The following is a 16,918-nucleotide window of genomic DNA, read 5'->3' on the forward strand; positions in this document are numbered from 1 at the left end:
CAAAGTTGAGGGAGATGTGTGGGTCTGTTTTTTTCACGAAGAGGGTGGTGAATGCTTGAACTGTTCTGCTGGAGATGGTGGTTGAAGCAGATGTATTAGTGGTGTTTAAACGACTTTTGGCTAGCATTGGGATAGCTGGGAATGGAGGAATATGGCTTGTGTACAGGATGGTATTGGCTTCGTGGTTTTTGACAGATATTGTGGGCCGAAGAGCCTGTTTTTGTGTCATGCTATGTTCCATAACACATGGAGACTATTATCTGTGGTTTATCAGGAAATGTTTCTTCCACCCCAGTGTATTGAGTTGACTCCAGGAGGCAGCTTTTCTCTCCGGGGGGGGGGGGGGGGATATGGAGAGCGATAGAGGTTAATAAGGATCAAGAACAAGTAATGTTAAGCCTGTAGGAAGGTGAGACATTTCCCAACAATTTGGGACCAAATGAAAGAAGGGAACAGGATTTTAGTATGTAATTCTTTTGTAACCTCAGGAGATTCAGATGCTCTATGCAGCCAATAAAGTGCTTTTGAAGTGTGTTCCCTGCTGTAATTCAGGAAATGCAGCAGCCAAATAGTCAATGATCAAGTTAGAATGTCAAAAGGAAAGAAGCGTTTTGGATGAATTATTTAGAAGTTGAATTGATGAAGGGGGAAGTTGAGATCAGTGATCTTTCAGGCACTAATAAAACTTGCCAAACAAGCAGGATTAGGGCGAAGACAACTTGTTTGGGCCTTCTGCAGTTACATAGCATTGGTAGCTCGCTTTCATCCAGCCGAGCCTGTCCTGGGGCATCTGGATTTATTCATGCTAAACTTTAAAGGATTTGTATAAAATCACAAAACACTTGGCTAAGTGAGGTAAGCCACAGAGCTGGCTGACTGTAAATTGTAAATTGTTATGTAACACAGGCACAGTTTTGTTTGTTTACTCTTATGGATCATTACTGGTTCCAGGCTTGGTCTCGACATCTCCGATGGGTCATTTTCCCAGTTGTGGAAATTGGAGTATTTTTCCCTCTCTCCAACTTGACCTCTCTTCCATTCCCAAAACTATTCCCGTTGCAGCAGTGTTTAAGAAGGAACTGCAGATGCTGGAAAATTGAAGGTAGACAAAAAATGCTGGAGAAACTCAGCGGGTGAGGCAGCATCTATGGAGCGAAGGAAATAGGCCGAAACCCTTCTGCTTTCTGGTTAAAGCCTCAGGAGTAGGTCTTGGATCCACACCATCTTCCAGTGTCTTGGCAAGAGATGACTTGACTGGGATTAAATGAAAGGAAGTGAGCCAGCAGTCTTGGGATAGAATACCAATCACTCTCAGCATATTTGAACAGAGTGTATTGAAAGACACTAAATTCGTTCAGGCCCTTCCCCGGGGCCAGCTCTTTCAAGAGGACTGTGCTGTACGTGGCTAATTGGTACTGTCGGTGACCACTCGGGTGTCATTGCAATGGCCTGGCTTCAGGTGGTGGGTGAGAGGAAGGCATGGATGACTTGTACTCTGAAGAAGAGTTTTGACCCAAAACATCACCTGCTCCTTTTCTCCAGAGATGCTGACTGTCCCGCTGAGTTACTCCAGCATTTTGTGTCTATCTGCAGTCGCTTGGCATCCACTTGACTGAATTGAGCCTTCGGGTTTGTTACAGAATCCTCTCTTGGCATCCCCGATAGCCTTGCGAGATCCAAAGCTGTAAGGATTGTGGCCTGTGATCTGTAAAATCCAGATGTCCCTTTAAAACTGTGCATGATCAATGGCTGTGTTTGTCACTTGAAGAGATTGGGAAAGAAGAGGTATTGATACTGGTGTATTATTGTCAGGTGTACCAAGATTGAGTGAAATGCTTTGTTTGCATGCTATTCAGTCAAAGGTAGGCACAAAAGGCTGGAGTAACTCAGCGGGTCAAACAGCACTTCTGGAGAAAAGGAATAGGTGACATTTCGAGTTGAGACCCTTCCTCGGACTGGGGGAAGGAAGGGTCTTGATCCAAAACGTCATCTATTCCTTTTCTCCAGCGATGCTGTCAGACCCACTGAGTTACTCCAGCCTTTTGTGTCTATCTTGAGTTTAAACCAGCATCTGCAGTTCCTTCCTACATATTATCTCTGCTATCCAGTCAAATGGTACTATACTCGTGTACAATCAAGCCAGACATGGGTACAGCAGGTAGCGCGTAGAGAAGAATAGTGTTACAGAGTATAGTGTTACAGCGTAATAGCATTACAGTTAGAGGGAGTGCATTCTCATTTGAGCTGAACTTTTGGTAAATGTGAATCTAGATGTTACTGAGTTGTATTTTGAAGCAAATAATAATAAATTATTGCGACTGGCCTCTAATTCAGTTCTTGTGAAGTGCTGGGTGTGGGGTAGAATGGACAGGTATGTCTCACAATGGTTGCAGTATTACTGGGGCCACAGAAACTCAGCGGGCGAGGCTGCATCTATGGAGCGAAGGAAATGGGCAACGTTTCGGGTCGAGATCCTTCGCTCCATAGATGCTGCCTCACCCGCTGAGTTTCTCCAGCATTTTTGTCTACCTTCGGTTTTCCAACATCTGCAGTTCCTTCTTAAATAGCATGCTGTCTAATGTGCTGTTTTAGCCATGGTCGTCATATTCTGCTGCAGTAGGAAAAATAACTTTATTAAACAATGAATTGGGTATCGCACTGGACATTTGGCAGTGTTGTTCATCTTGTGGTAGTTACTCAAGAGTGACTGCTCCCACTGCGGCCTTATGCGTTCTGAGGTGGCTGAATGTCTCCCTCTACCACTGATTTTGGCAAGTGATCACCGGTAGAGCTGGGTGGATAGTCAGTGAGAAGATCTGCTGTCTGTTTGACTGTGAATTTAGTGCCAGCTTTATAGCATTGAGAAGCTAAATTCAAACTTAAATGTATTGCCCAATTATGTTTCACTAATGTGCGTCTTAAATTAAATGATCAATTTCTCGTTACCTTTCAAAAATGAATGACTTGCCTATTCTGTAGCATTCTTATAACCCGAAACCTTTGCATCTAAAGAAATACTTTTGAAGCGTGGTCATTGTTTTATAGAAAACCAAGTCGCCAATTTCTACACAAGTTCCCACAAGCAATTAGAACTAATCATTTGTTCATAATGGAGACAGAAGGAACAGAAGATGCTGGTTTACGGGGGGGAAAAAAGAAACCAAGTGCTGGTGTAACTCGGCAGGTCAGGCAGCATCTCTGGGGAACATGGATAGATGAAGGTAGACACTTCAGTCTGAAGAAGGGTCTCGACCCGAAATGTCACCCATTTCTTCTCTCCAGAGATGCTGCCTGTCCTGCTGAGTTAGTTACTCCAGCATTTTGTGTGTACCTTAGATTTAAACCAGCATCTGCAGTTCTTTCCTACACATGAATAGATGATCTTTTGGGTTGGGATCCTCTTTCAGCTCGATGACTCATTTACTCCAACACTTTGTGTCTTCATTTGTTTATAATGTTAGAGGAGAGTAAAATACTGGCCGCAGTGTGTTTGTAGCAGCACTATGCTATACGCCAGCACGTGTCCTGATTTCGGCTGGCAATGCCAATGAGAAGTCGGCTACCGGGAGCTGCTTCCGTCGCTGCTTGTCATTGAACGACCCTGTTATGCAGGGGGTTTTATTGCGGGCCTGTGCATTTCTCCCTTAGCTTCGTGTAAAGACACTAAAGCTGTTTTCCCTTCAAATTGCAGCCTCAAGCTGGAATGCGAGAAGCTGGCCAGCGAAAAGACAGAAATGCAACGGCATTACGTCATGGTATGTACTCAAGTATGTATGCCAATAACATCCATTATGGGTTCCAACGTACAGTGGGTGTGGGGTGGGGAGGGATTCTGTTCAATGTAACTGTTTGTGTATCATGCTTTTCTTTTCAGTCTCTCCCCCATTGCCGTCTGTGCCTTGTAAACTCCCAGAGACTGTATTTTGTTTGGGTCATCTGGGGTTTAAGTGTGGCCAGCCTCCAGTCACTGCATTTACTCAGGGGTGGGTGTTAAATTGCCAGCCGGCAGCAGGTAATACTATGCATCGCCGCACATTGGAGGAAATCCTGTTGGTTCATACAAGTCTGAGGCGAACCACAACTGTAACAAAATCTTTCTTTTCCCCATTTTAAATGTTTATTGAGTTAAATTTGGTTGATTAAACAATTACGTAGTTCACTTTACTAGGTAAATATACAGAGCTGTCAGTATATCTTACCCATGGCACCCTGAGCTCAAAGGCAGGAAGGCTCTTAGGTTGGCACTGTGGTTAGAATGTGAAACCCTGGCGAGGCCAAGGACGGATTGATGTTGATAGATTGTAGCCAGATGACTGCATGGGAAGAACAGAAGAGAAGGAATTTTCCTGGTTGGTTTTGGGAGGAGAGGTGTTGTGGACATTGAATGCCAGTCTTGCTAATCTGATTTTCCCCTTGAAGTTGCTGATCTGATTGCTGATCTGAATGCTGAATTTTGGCTAGAAAGAAAAGCTTAATTTAGTTTACTGTCAAGTGTCCCGAGATACAGCGAAAAGCTCGTTGCCTGCTAACCAGTCAAGGGAAAGACTACACATGATTGCAGTTGGGCCATCCAGTGCACAGATACATGATGAAGGGAATAATGTTTAGTGCAAGATAAAGTCTGAGTAAAGATAGTGCAAGGGTGTCCAGTGAGGTAGATAGTCGCTCAGGACTGGGATGGATGACTCAGTTGGCTGATGATAGCTGAGAGGAAACTGTCCCTGAATCTGTCGGTATGCATTTGCACACTTCTGTACCTCTTCTCTGATGGCAGAGGGAGCGGCCAGGGTGAGACTAATCCTTGATTTTGCTGGTGGCCTTGCTGAGGCAGCGTGGAGTGTAAATGGTGCATTGGTCTTGGAGTGGATGAAAATGTCGTCTTGGTGCGTTTTTGCAGTTCTGTCAGAAATGGAGCTTTAGTTTGAGCTATCTAATCTTTTCCTGTTTGTGCTCCAAACTATGTCACTGGGTGCCAGATGAACCACTTCAAAAAGAAGCAGCCAAAAATAACTTCATTCTGTGAAGTATCCTTTTTAGTGTTTCGAGTCCAACGCCAGGCAATACGACACTAGCCTCAGTGTTATCCACGCGGAATGAATAGGACTCTTGTTTAGAGCGACTTTAGCTTGAAGTGATACAGGCTGAGATGGACAGTCAGTCACCAGACAGAAACATTCTGTTCCAGTGGACAGCAAGGGTTTGGGAGATTTGGCTTTAAGCAGGAATTTGTTCTTTTGTTCTTAACTGGGTTCATATTCATTGATGCCCCAAGGCAACGTGTTGGGGAGCAGGAGGGATCTGGACGTGCACATGCATGTTGCATGTATGTGTTCTCATGGGAGTGGCATTTTAAGTTTAAGTTTAACTTTAATTTATACTTTCACCAAGTTTGAGCATCAGGGGCAGCCCAGAGACCAAGCTCACAGAACTGTTGAATCTTGGCGCCTGAGACCCAGGTTCAATCCTGACCTCGGGTGCCATCTGTGGGGAGTTTGCATATTCTCCCTGTGATCGCATGGGTGTTCTGGTTTTCCCCCACATCCCAAAGGCAGGCAGCAAATGGTTGGGACTGGAGTGTAGCTGGAGTTGTCTTGTATTGGTGGTTGAGGGTCAGTGGGGAAATGTGGGAAGAGGTGGGGGTTGACTTTGTTCAACATAGTGATAGAGCTGTACAGAAATGTGCCCTTCATCCCGCCAATAGATAGATGCAAAATGCTGGAGTAACTCAGCGGGACAGGCGGCATCTCTGGAGCGGAAAGCACCCGAAACATCACTTATTCCTTTGCTTCAGAGATGCTGCCTGTCTTGCTGAGTTACTCCATGATTTTGTATCTTTCTTCGGTTTAAACCAGCATCTGCAGTTCCTTCCTACAGGTTCATCCCACCTTGTCCATGCTGGCCAAGTTGGCATATTGGGCTAGTCCCATTTGTTTGCATTTGGCCCATAGCCCTCCTTCCTATTCATATCTGTCTAAATGTCATCTTGGCATTCCATACCCGACTAAAGGTTCCATGAGGTGGCCTCTTGGGGACTTGGAATGGAAATCTGTTTGGGCATGTACCAAACAGGATCTCCATACAGGTCAACTTCTAGCCTGTTTTTGGCCTTCCAGCTCGGGTTAAAAGTGACTAGGCATAGAAACCCTGGCTGATATATTTTTGTTTGTAGGCAATTTTCCCCACCACTTCTTGCAGAGAGGGAGAAGGATCATTTCCCTAGAAAATCGCCCATATCAATCAATGTTTCTGTCAGGAAATGACCATTGGAAAGCGATTTATATTGAAGAAGAATCCCAACCTGAAACATCACCTACCCATGTTCTCCAGAAAGTCTGCCTGATCTGCTGAATTACTCCAGCATTTATAAAAACATTTTGTAAAGACATCAGGAGTTCCTTGTGTCTCCAAATTTACTTTTTTCACAAATCTCGTGTATTTATTCCAGGATTTCCGTTAATGATGTAAGATTGCAGGAAGGGTGTATTTTCACTACCCAAATTGCCGTAAAACAGGATCGCCTGTCCATTGACCCAGCACGGATGTAGATCTGCCTCTGCCCAATCCCATTACTACAGTAAGCTGCCTCGATTGACTTCTTGTGCCAGAAGGAACTGTAGATGCTGGTTTACACTGAAGAGAGACACGGAATGCTGGAATAACTCAGTGGGTCAGGCAGCATCTCTGGAGAAAAGGAATAGGTGACGTTTCGAGTCGGGACCCAAATTGTCACCTATCCCTTTTCACCAGAGATGCTGCCCGTCCCGCTGAGTTGCTCCAGCATTCTGTGTCTATCTTCGATTGACTTCTTACTCTGAAAGTTTTTGGGACGGTAAAGGTTTGACCTTGCACCTCTTGGATTCTACTCGGTGTATCCGGATAAATGTCAATGGTAAAAAGAAATTCGGCCACAATTTAATCAGAAGGTGGTTCAGACAGGAGGGGAATCTAATGTCCTGCTGTTCCGTGTATGGTACCTGTGGCTGTGTAATGGGCTAGGATAGAGCACATAACGTGGGTGGCCGCGTTTAGAAGTAATGAATTCCAGGTCATAGTTGGGGTCTCTCGTCTGAATCTTTGGGCGCAGACGGTTAGAAATGTTGCAGTACAGACTAAATAACAAGGGCTTGAGCATTGAAACAGCACTGGATCGAGCCATCAAGCCATCAGGTCTGTGTCATTGATTTTCTTCCCACGAGACCTCTAATCATTCTCCTGTTGATTTGCCGTACTCTTTATAGTCCTGTTTCCTAAGCAACTATCGATATTCCCTTTTTAAAAAAATCTATTAAATTTTGAATTCTAGACATCCTCTGTGTGCAGAATTCTTTATAACCTCTCCTTTAGCTCTCTGGTGAATGAAGAGGCACGGACTGGACAGCCTCTGTGGAGGGAATGGACAGTCTGAAGAAGGTTCCCCACCAAAATGGCGCCTGTTCATTCCTTCCACATTCTGCCTGATTTGCTTTTTTTTTTTGCATGTTTACAGTTAAGACTGTAGAATTTGATATTTTTCTCGACCATCCGTTCAATCTTTAATACACTGCCAAACCACACTTCATTGTTCTTCCTCTCTTATCCATCAAAATCGTGCCACAGTTCATTTCCCCATTCTTCCAACGTATTTTGCTTTGCATTTTTCTGCCTATCTTCTTCCCGTTTCAATTTTATCAGTCATTTTTTTGTTGTCTTGAAGAGAGACAATTATTAATTATTTTATCTTTCTGGCATTAGAAACGCATTACATTATTGTTCCTGCAATTCTTTGTCTAGCTATTTTGTTGTTTTTGTATTTAAAGAGCAATTCCAATACAGAACATATTATATTATGAGTCTCAAAAGCTGTGCTATAATCTTGGGCTGTGCATTGAAGAGTACAAATAACATGTTTAAATTCAGTTTTAAGGTCCTATAAGAGATAGGAGTAGAATTAGGCCATTCGGCCCAACGAGTCTATTCCGCCTTTCAATCCTGGCTGATCTATCTCTCCTTCCTAACCCCATACTCATGCCTTTTCCCCATAACCCCTGACACCTGTACTAATCAATTTTATTAAGTAAATCTGTAATAGAAAGATTATGTTGGTAACCTTAACGATGGAAACAACATTCAATTTGGAGGATCTTCCTTCGGACTCAAATAGTCCTGATCCAAAACATCACAATAGACAATAGGTGCAGGAGCAGGCCATTTGGCCCTTCGAGCCAGCACCGCCATTCAATGTGATCATGGCTGATCATCCCCAATCAGTACCCCGTTCATGCCTTCTCCCCACATATCCATTATTTCCAGAGTTACTGCCTGACCTGCTGAATTACTCCAGCAATTTGTGCCTTTTTTTGTAAACCAGCATCTGCAATTCCTTGCATCCACAAACCAGAATTGAAGGTACACAAATAAATAAAGATGTTGGAAATCTTAAATAAAACAGGATAAAAAATTATTTACTATTGAATTCAGTGCCAATTCAATTCTAGAAATGGAGTGGCACACCGGCAGTGTTGCTGCCTTACAGCGCTATAGGCCCGAGTTCAATCCTGACCACAGGTGCTGTTTGTACAGAGCCTGCATGTTCTCCCTGTGACCATGTGGGTTTCCTCCTGATGCTCCATTTTCCTCTCATATCCCAAAGATGTATGGGTTTGTAGGTTAACGGTCCTCTGTGAAATGCCCCTATCGTCTAGGGTGTGGAGTGGATACTAAACTCTTTTGGAAAAGAAATCTGCCATGCGGCCCTACAAACAAACCTAGACTTGCATTAATGTGGCTGGCACTTAACCAGAAGTTCAAATGTAACAAGAAGCCATCAAAAACTAGCGAGTAGTTTCACCACATGAACTAGAATGTTTCAAGAGCAGATTTTCTCGAGGGTAATTGAGAGAAGGGCAATAAAGGCCGATGTGCTGAACGAAAAACAGCGTTATGTGACAAATACATGCTTCCTTGTCATTCTGGATTCGAAAAGTTGGCCGTGAGTCTTTAAACTCCACGTGGCATGGCATTTTGATCTTTTTTACCAAGTACAATTTTTGAATGTATAGAAACCTTTCTGTATCACGTTCATCCACTTATCAATTGGTTAGTTTAGAGATACAGCGTGGAAAGGGGCACTTCGGCCCGCATAGGCCACAACGACCAGAGATCCCAGCACATTAACACTATCCTCTACACGCACGCACACACATCTTACACGTACTAAGCCAATTAACCTGTACATACAAACCTGTATGTCTTTGAAATGTCTGAAGATCTCGGAGAAAACCCGGGGAGAACGTACAAACTCCATTCAGACAGCACCCAGAGTTGGGATCGCTGGCACTCCTGTAAGTGCTGTAAGGCAGCAACTCTACCAGTGCACCACCGTGCCACCCCCAATTGCCTTTTGGTTAATTCAGGAATTCCCTTAATGTTGAAATGCTTCTTGCCATTAGAACATGACTAACTGTGGTTAACTCCCAAGTGCTTGATAATTGTTATTGTTTTATAAACTCTGCCCTGGCCAACATTCCACCCCCAGCAGTCGGGCCCCAAGGACGGATTAAATGGCCATTTTTTTTTCCATGACCGTGACACATTACTTTGAATAAAATAACCAGCCTCATCTGTCCATTGTACACCATAGTGACGCCACAGATGCCACTTGTGTGAAGTGGCTTGGCCATGCTTCAGCAGGAAAAGCATTGTAAATGCCAGTTGATATTTAGTAAAGCTGGAAGTAATCTGATTTCTAAGGGTCGCAATTGGGTTGGGAAAATTGTAACTGAACGGTAGGCCACGCTCAAGGGGTTCGATGCCTGCTCCGAATAATCAATGCTAGCGGAAGCACTGGGATTAAAACCATTTCCATAGATTAGGATGACCGAACTTTAACTGCCACAGTATATTTCCAACTTTGCAACTAAGTAGCAGTTGAAGTAAAGACGCTGTTGTCATAGTCATTGAGTGATACAGCGTGAAAACAGGCCTTTCGGCCCAACATGTCCCAGCTATGCTAGCCCCACCTGCCTGCATTTGGTCCATAATTGTCCTATCCATGTACCTGCCTAACTGTTTCTTAAATGTTGGGATAGTCCCTGCCTCAACTACTTCCTCTGGCACCTTGTTCCATACACCCACCACCCTTTTGTGTGAAAAAGGTTGCCCCTCAGATTCCTATTGAGTCATTTCCCCTTCACCTTAAACTTGTGTCCTCTGTCGTAGGGTAGCAAGGCATCAAGATGTGTTTGATTTCACATCTGCTTTCGTGAAGACTAGCTAACCACTAGTGGTGAGGCCATTGTTCTCCTCCTTGGCTTCTCGTTCAGCCTGTGATGTCTCCCTCGTCTTGGAGTCTTGGAAGTGGCGTTGTGTTCTGCAGTGTCACCCAGCCCGAGCTCTCGATTGCATTGGGTGGGGAATCCCACAGGAAATGCCTCCTCAATGTTGAGGCGGACTAATGATTATTAAGCAAAAAAATATGCTGTGGTCGAACATGAAACCTAAATGGGGCACAGCGTGTTCTTGCCACAGGAGACGTATAATGAGAGACTGACCTCATGACTGTGGTTGGGTTCCTATTTAACTGAATCTGTCTCCTTAACTAAGCAAGCAAACAGTTCCAGAGCTGTGGCCTGGCATTCGGTTTTGTTTCTCGCATGACTGAGACCAGCTTGTGAGCTGGTTTAAAGTTGCTTGGTGACTGACTCCTCACCGCCCTGTCCCACACGTCCACTGGTGATCCCACAATAAGGCGGCGAGGTGCTGACACTGGCAGAAACGGCAGAATGGGTCAAGGGTGCAACGGCAAGGACTGGAAACAATGTCAAAGTAGTGGAAGGAAATGTTAACAGGGGAGAGAGGTGGGAGGCAGGTTGCAGAGCGATGGGCTGAATGGCCCCATCGCATGTGATAAAATTCAATTCTTCTTGGAGGTGTGTCTTCAAGATACAGTGTATACAGAACAGAAACAGTTGCACCGTCCTCCTGATTAAATGTATGTCTCGTTGCCACGTTCCCCTCTGTTCACAATGTGCCATTCTACATGACCTTGACCATGGTCCCCTTTGATCTTTGTTTTCACACCTTACCCTTCCATTTCTCCAAGCCTCCGTCTCCCCTGACTCTCAGTCGAAAGAAGGATCTTGACCCGAAACATCACCCATTCCTTTTCTCCAAATATGCTGCCTGGCCCGCTGAGTTACTCCAGCATATGTGTCTATCTTTGGTGTAAACCAGCATTTGCAGTTCTTTCCTACACAGAAACAGGCCCTTCAACCCACGCCGATCAAAATGCCCCATCCACACTCACCCCAATTGACCCATATCCCTCGAAACATTTTTTATCCATGTACCTGTCCAAATGTCATTTAAACCCTGTTGTGGTACCTGCATCAACTATTTCTTCTGACAAAATGTGTAGGAAGGAATTGAGGATGCTGGTTTATATCGAAGACAGACATACAGAATGTTGGGGTAACTCAGCGGGTCAGGCAGCATCTCTGAAGAAAAGGAATAGGTGACGTTTCGGGTCTGAAGAAGGGTCTCGACCCGAAACGTCACCTGTTCCTTTTCTCCAGAGATGCTGCCTGACCCGCTGACTTACCCCAGCATTTTGTGTCGATTTCTTATGATGGTTCATTCCATATACCCACCACCCTCTGTGTGGGGAGGGAAACAAAAGTTGCCCCTCTGGTTCATATCAAAGCTTTTCCCTGTGGTTTGAGCTTGCAACAGAAATGGAGGCATCACCTTCATCAGCTGCCACAATCATGAGTGCAGTAGCTGCAGATTTAATGGCAGGACAATGGGACTGTGGAAGCAGCTTTCACAACTTTGTGGCATCAAAGAAGAAGATTTATGTTTCATTTCCTCCCTGCAACTGGAATATTGTTGCAGAAATATTGCCATCATCTGGGCCTGATTATTTAAAGGAGTGGAATTAATTTAAGCACAGATCATCTGGGCTTGAAGAGGCTTTGCCAGTCTCAACAGTAACCCTGCTTCTTAATTCATCACATTCTCAAAGCTGGTTTCCAATGATGCGATCAGCATTTGGCGTGAATAAAAGCTGGGGCCTCTGTGGCTTGGGAGTTTGTAGAACCACAGACAGTGCCCTCCATAATGTTTGGGACAAAGACCCATCATTTATTTATTTGCCTCTGTACTCCACCATTTGAGATTTGTAATAGAAAAAATCACATGTGGTTAAAGTGCACATTGTCAGATTTTAATAAAGGCCATTTTTATACATTTTGGTTTCACCATGTAGAAATTACAGCTGTGTTTATACATATGCCCCCCCCCCCCCCACCCCCATTTCAGGGCACCATAATGTTTGGGACACATGGCTTCACAGGTGCGTTTAATTGCCTCCTTCATGCAGGGAAAAGAGAGCTCAAATTGTGGAGTAGAGGCAAAGAAATAAATTATGGGTCTTTGTCCCAAGCATTATGGAGGGCACTGTACTTGATGTAGATGATCATGGGTTTGATTCCCGATTGATGCTGATCTAGTTTATTTCAATGGAGGCACTAATGAGTCACTTGTTGTTAATAACAAAGGAGAATAAAAATAAAAATCTCATCAAAGAGATGTCATGCTGAGGCTTTATAATGCACTGGTCAGATCACGTTTGGAATATTGTGAGCAGTTTTGGGCGCCAAATCTGCTGGTGTTGGAAAAGGCCCAGGGGCGGGTTTACAAGAATCATCCCGGGGACGACTGGGTTAACATATGAAAACCGTTTGAAGGCTCTGGCCCTGTACCCGCTGGAGTTTGCAAGGATGAGGGGAGACGTCATTGGAGCTTATCGAATAGTGAAAGGCCTGGATAGAATGGATGTGGATGGGATGTTATCACTAGTGGGAGAGTCTAGAACCAGGGGGATTGCCCTCAGAATAAATGGGCGTATCTTTAGAACGGAGACGAGGAGGAATTTATTTAGTCAGAGGGTGGTGAATTTATTGCCACAGATGGCTGTGGAGGCCAAGTCATTGGATATTTTTGGGGTAGAGATTGATAGATTCTTGATTAGTAAGGGTGTCAGAGTTTATGGGGAGAAGGCAAGAAGGAAAGATAGATCAGCCATGATTGAATGGGGGAATAGACTTGAAGGGCCGAATGGCCTACTTCTGCTCCTGACATGAAGTTACGGACTTATGAAGATTCAAACGTTGCCTTCCTTGGTTATTTCCCAGCGCCTTCGTGTGAATGCTTGCCTTGTTCCTCGAGCCCATTATCACTAATGGTTTGCATCTCATATCATTGACCTATATAAATCGCCACGGAACGCAGCTCCTGGCGTGACTGCAGCCTCGCGTCTTCAATCGCGTCCTCCTGGCTCCCTGCTCGCATCCCTCTGTATGTTGGTGACAATGGGCCTCTGTCTCTGTCACATGAAGCCTCTCTCAGTCATCGGCCTTCTCTCTGTGATGACTCATCCGTGTCATGTTTGTCATCTCCCAGTCCCCTCGGCATCTGTCTGCAATGTTGAAGGTTCTTTATCTTTCCAAATTGGCGCTGGCTTCATTGCCACCATTGTCCTGAGACTTAAACCCTTGGGAGATTTCTAAAGATTAGGGGCAGGATAGACAGCACAAAATATCACTGTCTTTGCCCCCCCCCCCCCCCTCCCACCTTGGTAATAGTTCAAAGTATTGAGATCAGGAGGGGGAAAAAAGCATTGGGGCAACACAGTGAAGCAGCTGGTAGAGCTGCTGTCTCGCGCCACCAGAGACCCATGTTCGACCCTGACCACGGGTGCTAGCTTTGCACGTTGTCCCTGATACCATGCGGGTTTGCTCCAGTCTCCTCCCACATTCCAAAGACACACGGGTTTATAGGCCTATTGACCTCTGTAAATTACCCCTTGCATGTAGGGAGCGTATAGGAAAGTGGAATAGCATAGAACTAGTGTGAACAGGAGATTGATGGTCAGCATGGAGTTGGTGGGCCGAAGGGCCTGCTTTCCACGCTGCATCTTTCACTCAATTCAATCAAAACAGTGGCCTTTCTGCAATTCCTTTAACATATTATTTGACTGCTAGCTTTAGTAGCAGTTAAAGGAAGGTTCACTTGGTTAATATGTGGGACAAGGAAAGGTTGGATCTATAATCAGTGAAGTTTATAAGAACAAGAGGTGATCTTGCTGAAAAATTTGAGGAAACAAAATAAATTTGTTTCCTCATCTCTCCTGTGCCATCCAATAAGATCATGCTCACCTTTTACCTCTGCGCCACTTCCTTGTCCCTACTCCCTGTTCATTTTGCATCCTTAACCTCTTTGACAGCCTCCTCTCCTCCTGTCAAGCCCGATAATAATTCTGCCTATTTCAGTAAGATCTGTACCTCTTGTTATCAGCTCCTACAGGGCTAGTTTATATCATTTGACCTCCTTAATTTAGTTTGGTTTATTGTCACATGTACAGAGGTGCAGTGAAAAGCTTTCATTGCGTGCTAACCAGACAGCAGAAAAACTGTACGTGATTATCATCGAGGCATCCGCAGCATACAGGTGCATGATAAAGGAAATAACGTTTACTGCAAGATAAAGGCCCGTGGTAAAGATAGTCTGAGTTTCTCCAGTGTGATCAAGAGTAGGTCGGGACTGCTCTCTCACTGTTGTTGGGGGATTCAGTTGCCTGACAACAGCTGGGAAGAAACTGTCCCTGAATTTGTAGATGTGCATTTTCACATTTCTGTACCTCTTGCCTGATGGGAGAGGGGAGAAGAGGGTGTGACTGGGGCTTATCGTTGATTATGCTGGTGGCTTTGCCGAGGCAGCACAAAGTGTACATGGAGTCAATGGTAGGGAGGTTGTTTGTGCGCTGGTCTGGGCTGCGTCCACAATTCTCTGCAATTATTTGTGGTCTTGGATGGAGCTGTTCCCAAACCATGGTGTGATGCATCCAGATAAAATGCTTTCAACGGCAGATCTGTAGAAGTTGGTGAGGATTGCTGGGGACACGCCAAACTTCTTAAGCCTTCTAAGGAAGTAAAGGTGTTGGTGTTCCTTCTTGGCCATTGCTTTGAAAATGGCCTTAGGACAATCGCTTCAACTCGGTAACCAACCTTTTTGATTTTTTGACACACTCCCTTTGAAGATATATTATTCCATGGATAAGGAGGTTAGATTTTACACAATTCCGCCTTGATGTCTCGAGGGCCTATATAATGTTTTTGCTTTTGTATTCTAATCTGCCTGCAATAAGGCCAGCATTCCATCTCCCTTCACATTGCTTATAGTGATGTGTGTAAAAGGGCACCACCTACAATTCAATTTATTGTCATTTGGACCCCTTGAGGTCCAAACGAAATGCCGTTTCTGCAGCCATACATTACAAACAAATAGACCCAAGACGCAACATAATTTACATAAACATCCATCACATTGCTGTGATGGAAGGCCAAAAAAACTTCTCTCTCCACTGCACTCTCCCCCCCGATGTCAGAGTCAAAGTCAAAGCCCCCGGCTGGCGATGGCGATTGTCCCGTGGCCATTAACGCCACGCCGGGTAATGCAAGGTCGCACACCGGGTCTTGGTGTTAGAGCCCCCGGCGTGCGCTCGCAGCCCGCAGCCATTCCAAGCCGCGCGGGGCGGTGATGTAAGGCCCCGCTCCAGGTGCTCTTCAACCCCGCAACTCGGGCGGGAGAAGTCGCCACTGCAGAAGCCCCGAAAAGCGGTCTCCCTCCAGGGACCCGCGGGCTCCCGGTATTACTGTCCACCAAACCCGCAGTTGCAGCCACCGAATCTCCGGAGGTCGGGCCGCAGCAGCGTCCACCACAGCTCCACCCGCTCTGGACTCGGCCAGCTCTGCGGCGGTGAGGTGAGTAGTCGGCACCAGAGCCCCCGGTCTTCCTGTTGGAGGCCGCTCCTCATTGCAGCCCCAACGACAACGGAGACCCGACAAAGAAAAGGTCGGGTCTCCCGTGCAGGGAGAGATTTAAAAGTTACCCCCAACCCCCCCACAACACCCCCACCCCCCCCCCCCCCCCCCCCCCCCACACACATACCCCAACAAAAATAACAAAAACTACATAAAAACATAGACATAAAATAATAAAAACGCAGACGGACTGCAGAGGCCGCAGCTGACGAGAGTCGCGCCGCCTATCCATGTTCTCCAGGGATGCTGCCTGACCTTCTGAGTTACTCCAGCATTTTGTGTCTTCCCTTGGTAAACCAGCATCTACTGTTCCTTGTTCCAACTTCAACAGCATGGAAACGGGCCCTTCGGCCCAACTTTCCCACACTGACCAGCATGTCCCAACTACCCTGGTGCCACTTACCTGCGTATGGCCCATATCCCTCCAAACCTGTCCTATCCATGTCCCCATCCAAATGTTTCTTAAACATTGCAATAGTACCTGCCTCAACTACCTCCTCCAGCAGCTCGTTCCATACACCCACCACCCTTTGTGTGAAAAAGTGACCCCACAGATTCTTATTTAATCTTTTACCCCCTCACCTTGAACCTACAGTGCCGTCCATAATGTTTAACCAAAGTGTGTGTTTGTGAGAGGGATCTACTCCTCCCATGATTTTATACAGCTCTGTAAGATTACCCCTCATCATTCAAGGAATATAGTCCGAGCCTGCTCAACTTCTCCCGAATCCCGAGGGCCTGTTTCTGCACAGTATCTCTAAGCTGAATGAAACTTCATCTGCTCACCCAGCAAAAAAAATAAATAAATACATTCCAGGTCCTTGGTCCACACTGGTGTCCTGGAGTACCCTTGAAAATGTCCTCTAGAGTAGCTCGAAGAAAGTATGAGGCCAAATAGGGGCAGTCAATACAAGTTGCCTTGCTCTTGGAAAAAGTCCAGGTAAAGAAATCAGTTCCCCTTGCCGTTGAAATTGAGCTGGTGTTAAGAATATCAGAACAAAGCCTAACACTTACTTCAAGCCAAAGAAACTTTCTCGACTATAGTATAATAACTGGGA

At 45.4% G+C, this 16,918-nt stretch overlaps 1 protein-coding gene across 7 annotated transcripts in view; it reads left to right on the forward strand.

Moving 5' to 3' along the window:
* Positions 1-16,918, forward strand: part of LOC116989284 (transducin-like enhancer protein 4) — a 222,479-nt gene that overhangs the window by 19,091 nt on the left and 186,470 nt on the right. For 5 of the 7 annotated variants that reach the window (XM_033046498.1, XM_033046501.1, XM_033046499.1 and 2 more), the window contains exon 3: positions 3,692-3,767. In XM_033046498.1, coding sequence (XP_032902389.1) covers positions 3,692-3,767 — 76 coding nt within the window. The remainder of the gene's footprint in view (positions 1-3,691; positions 3,768-16,918) is intronic. The other 2 variants (XM_033046500.1, XM_033046502.1) reach the window with 1 other exon arrangement.

This window comes from Amblyraja radiata, chromosome 29 (assembly GCF_010909765.2).
Source record: "Amblyraja radiata isolate CabotCenter1 chromosome 29, sAmbRad1.1.pri, whole genome shotgun sequence".
Lineage (NCBI taxonomy): Eukaryota > Metazoa > Chordata > Chondrichthyes > Rajiformes > Rajidae > Amblyraja > Amblyraja radiata.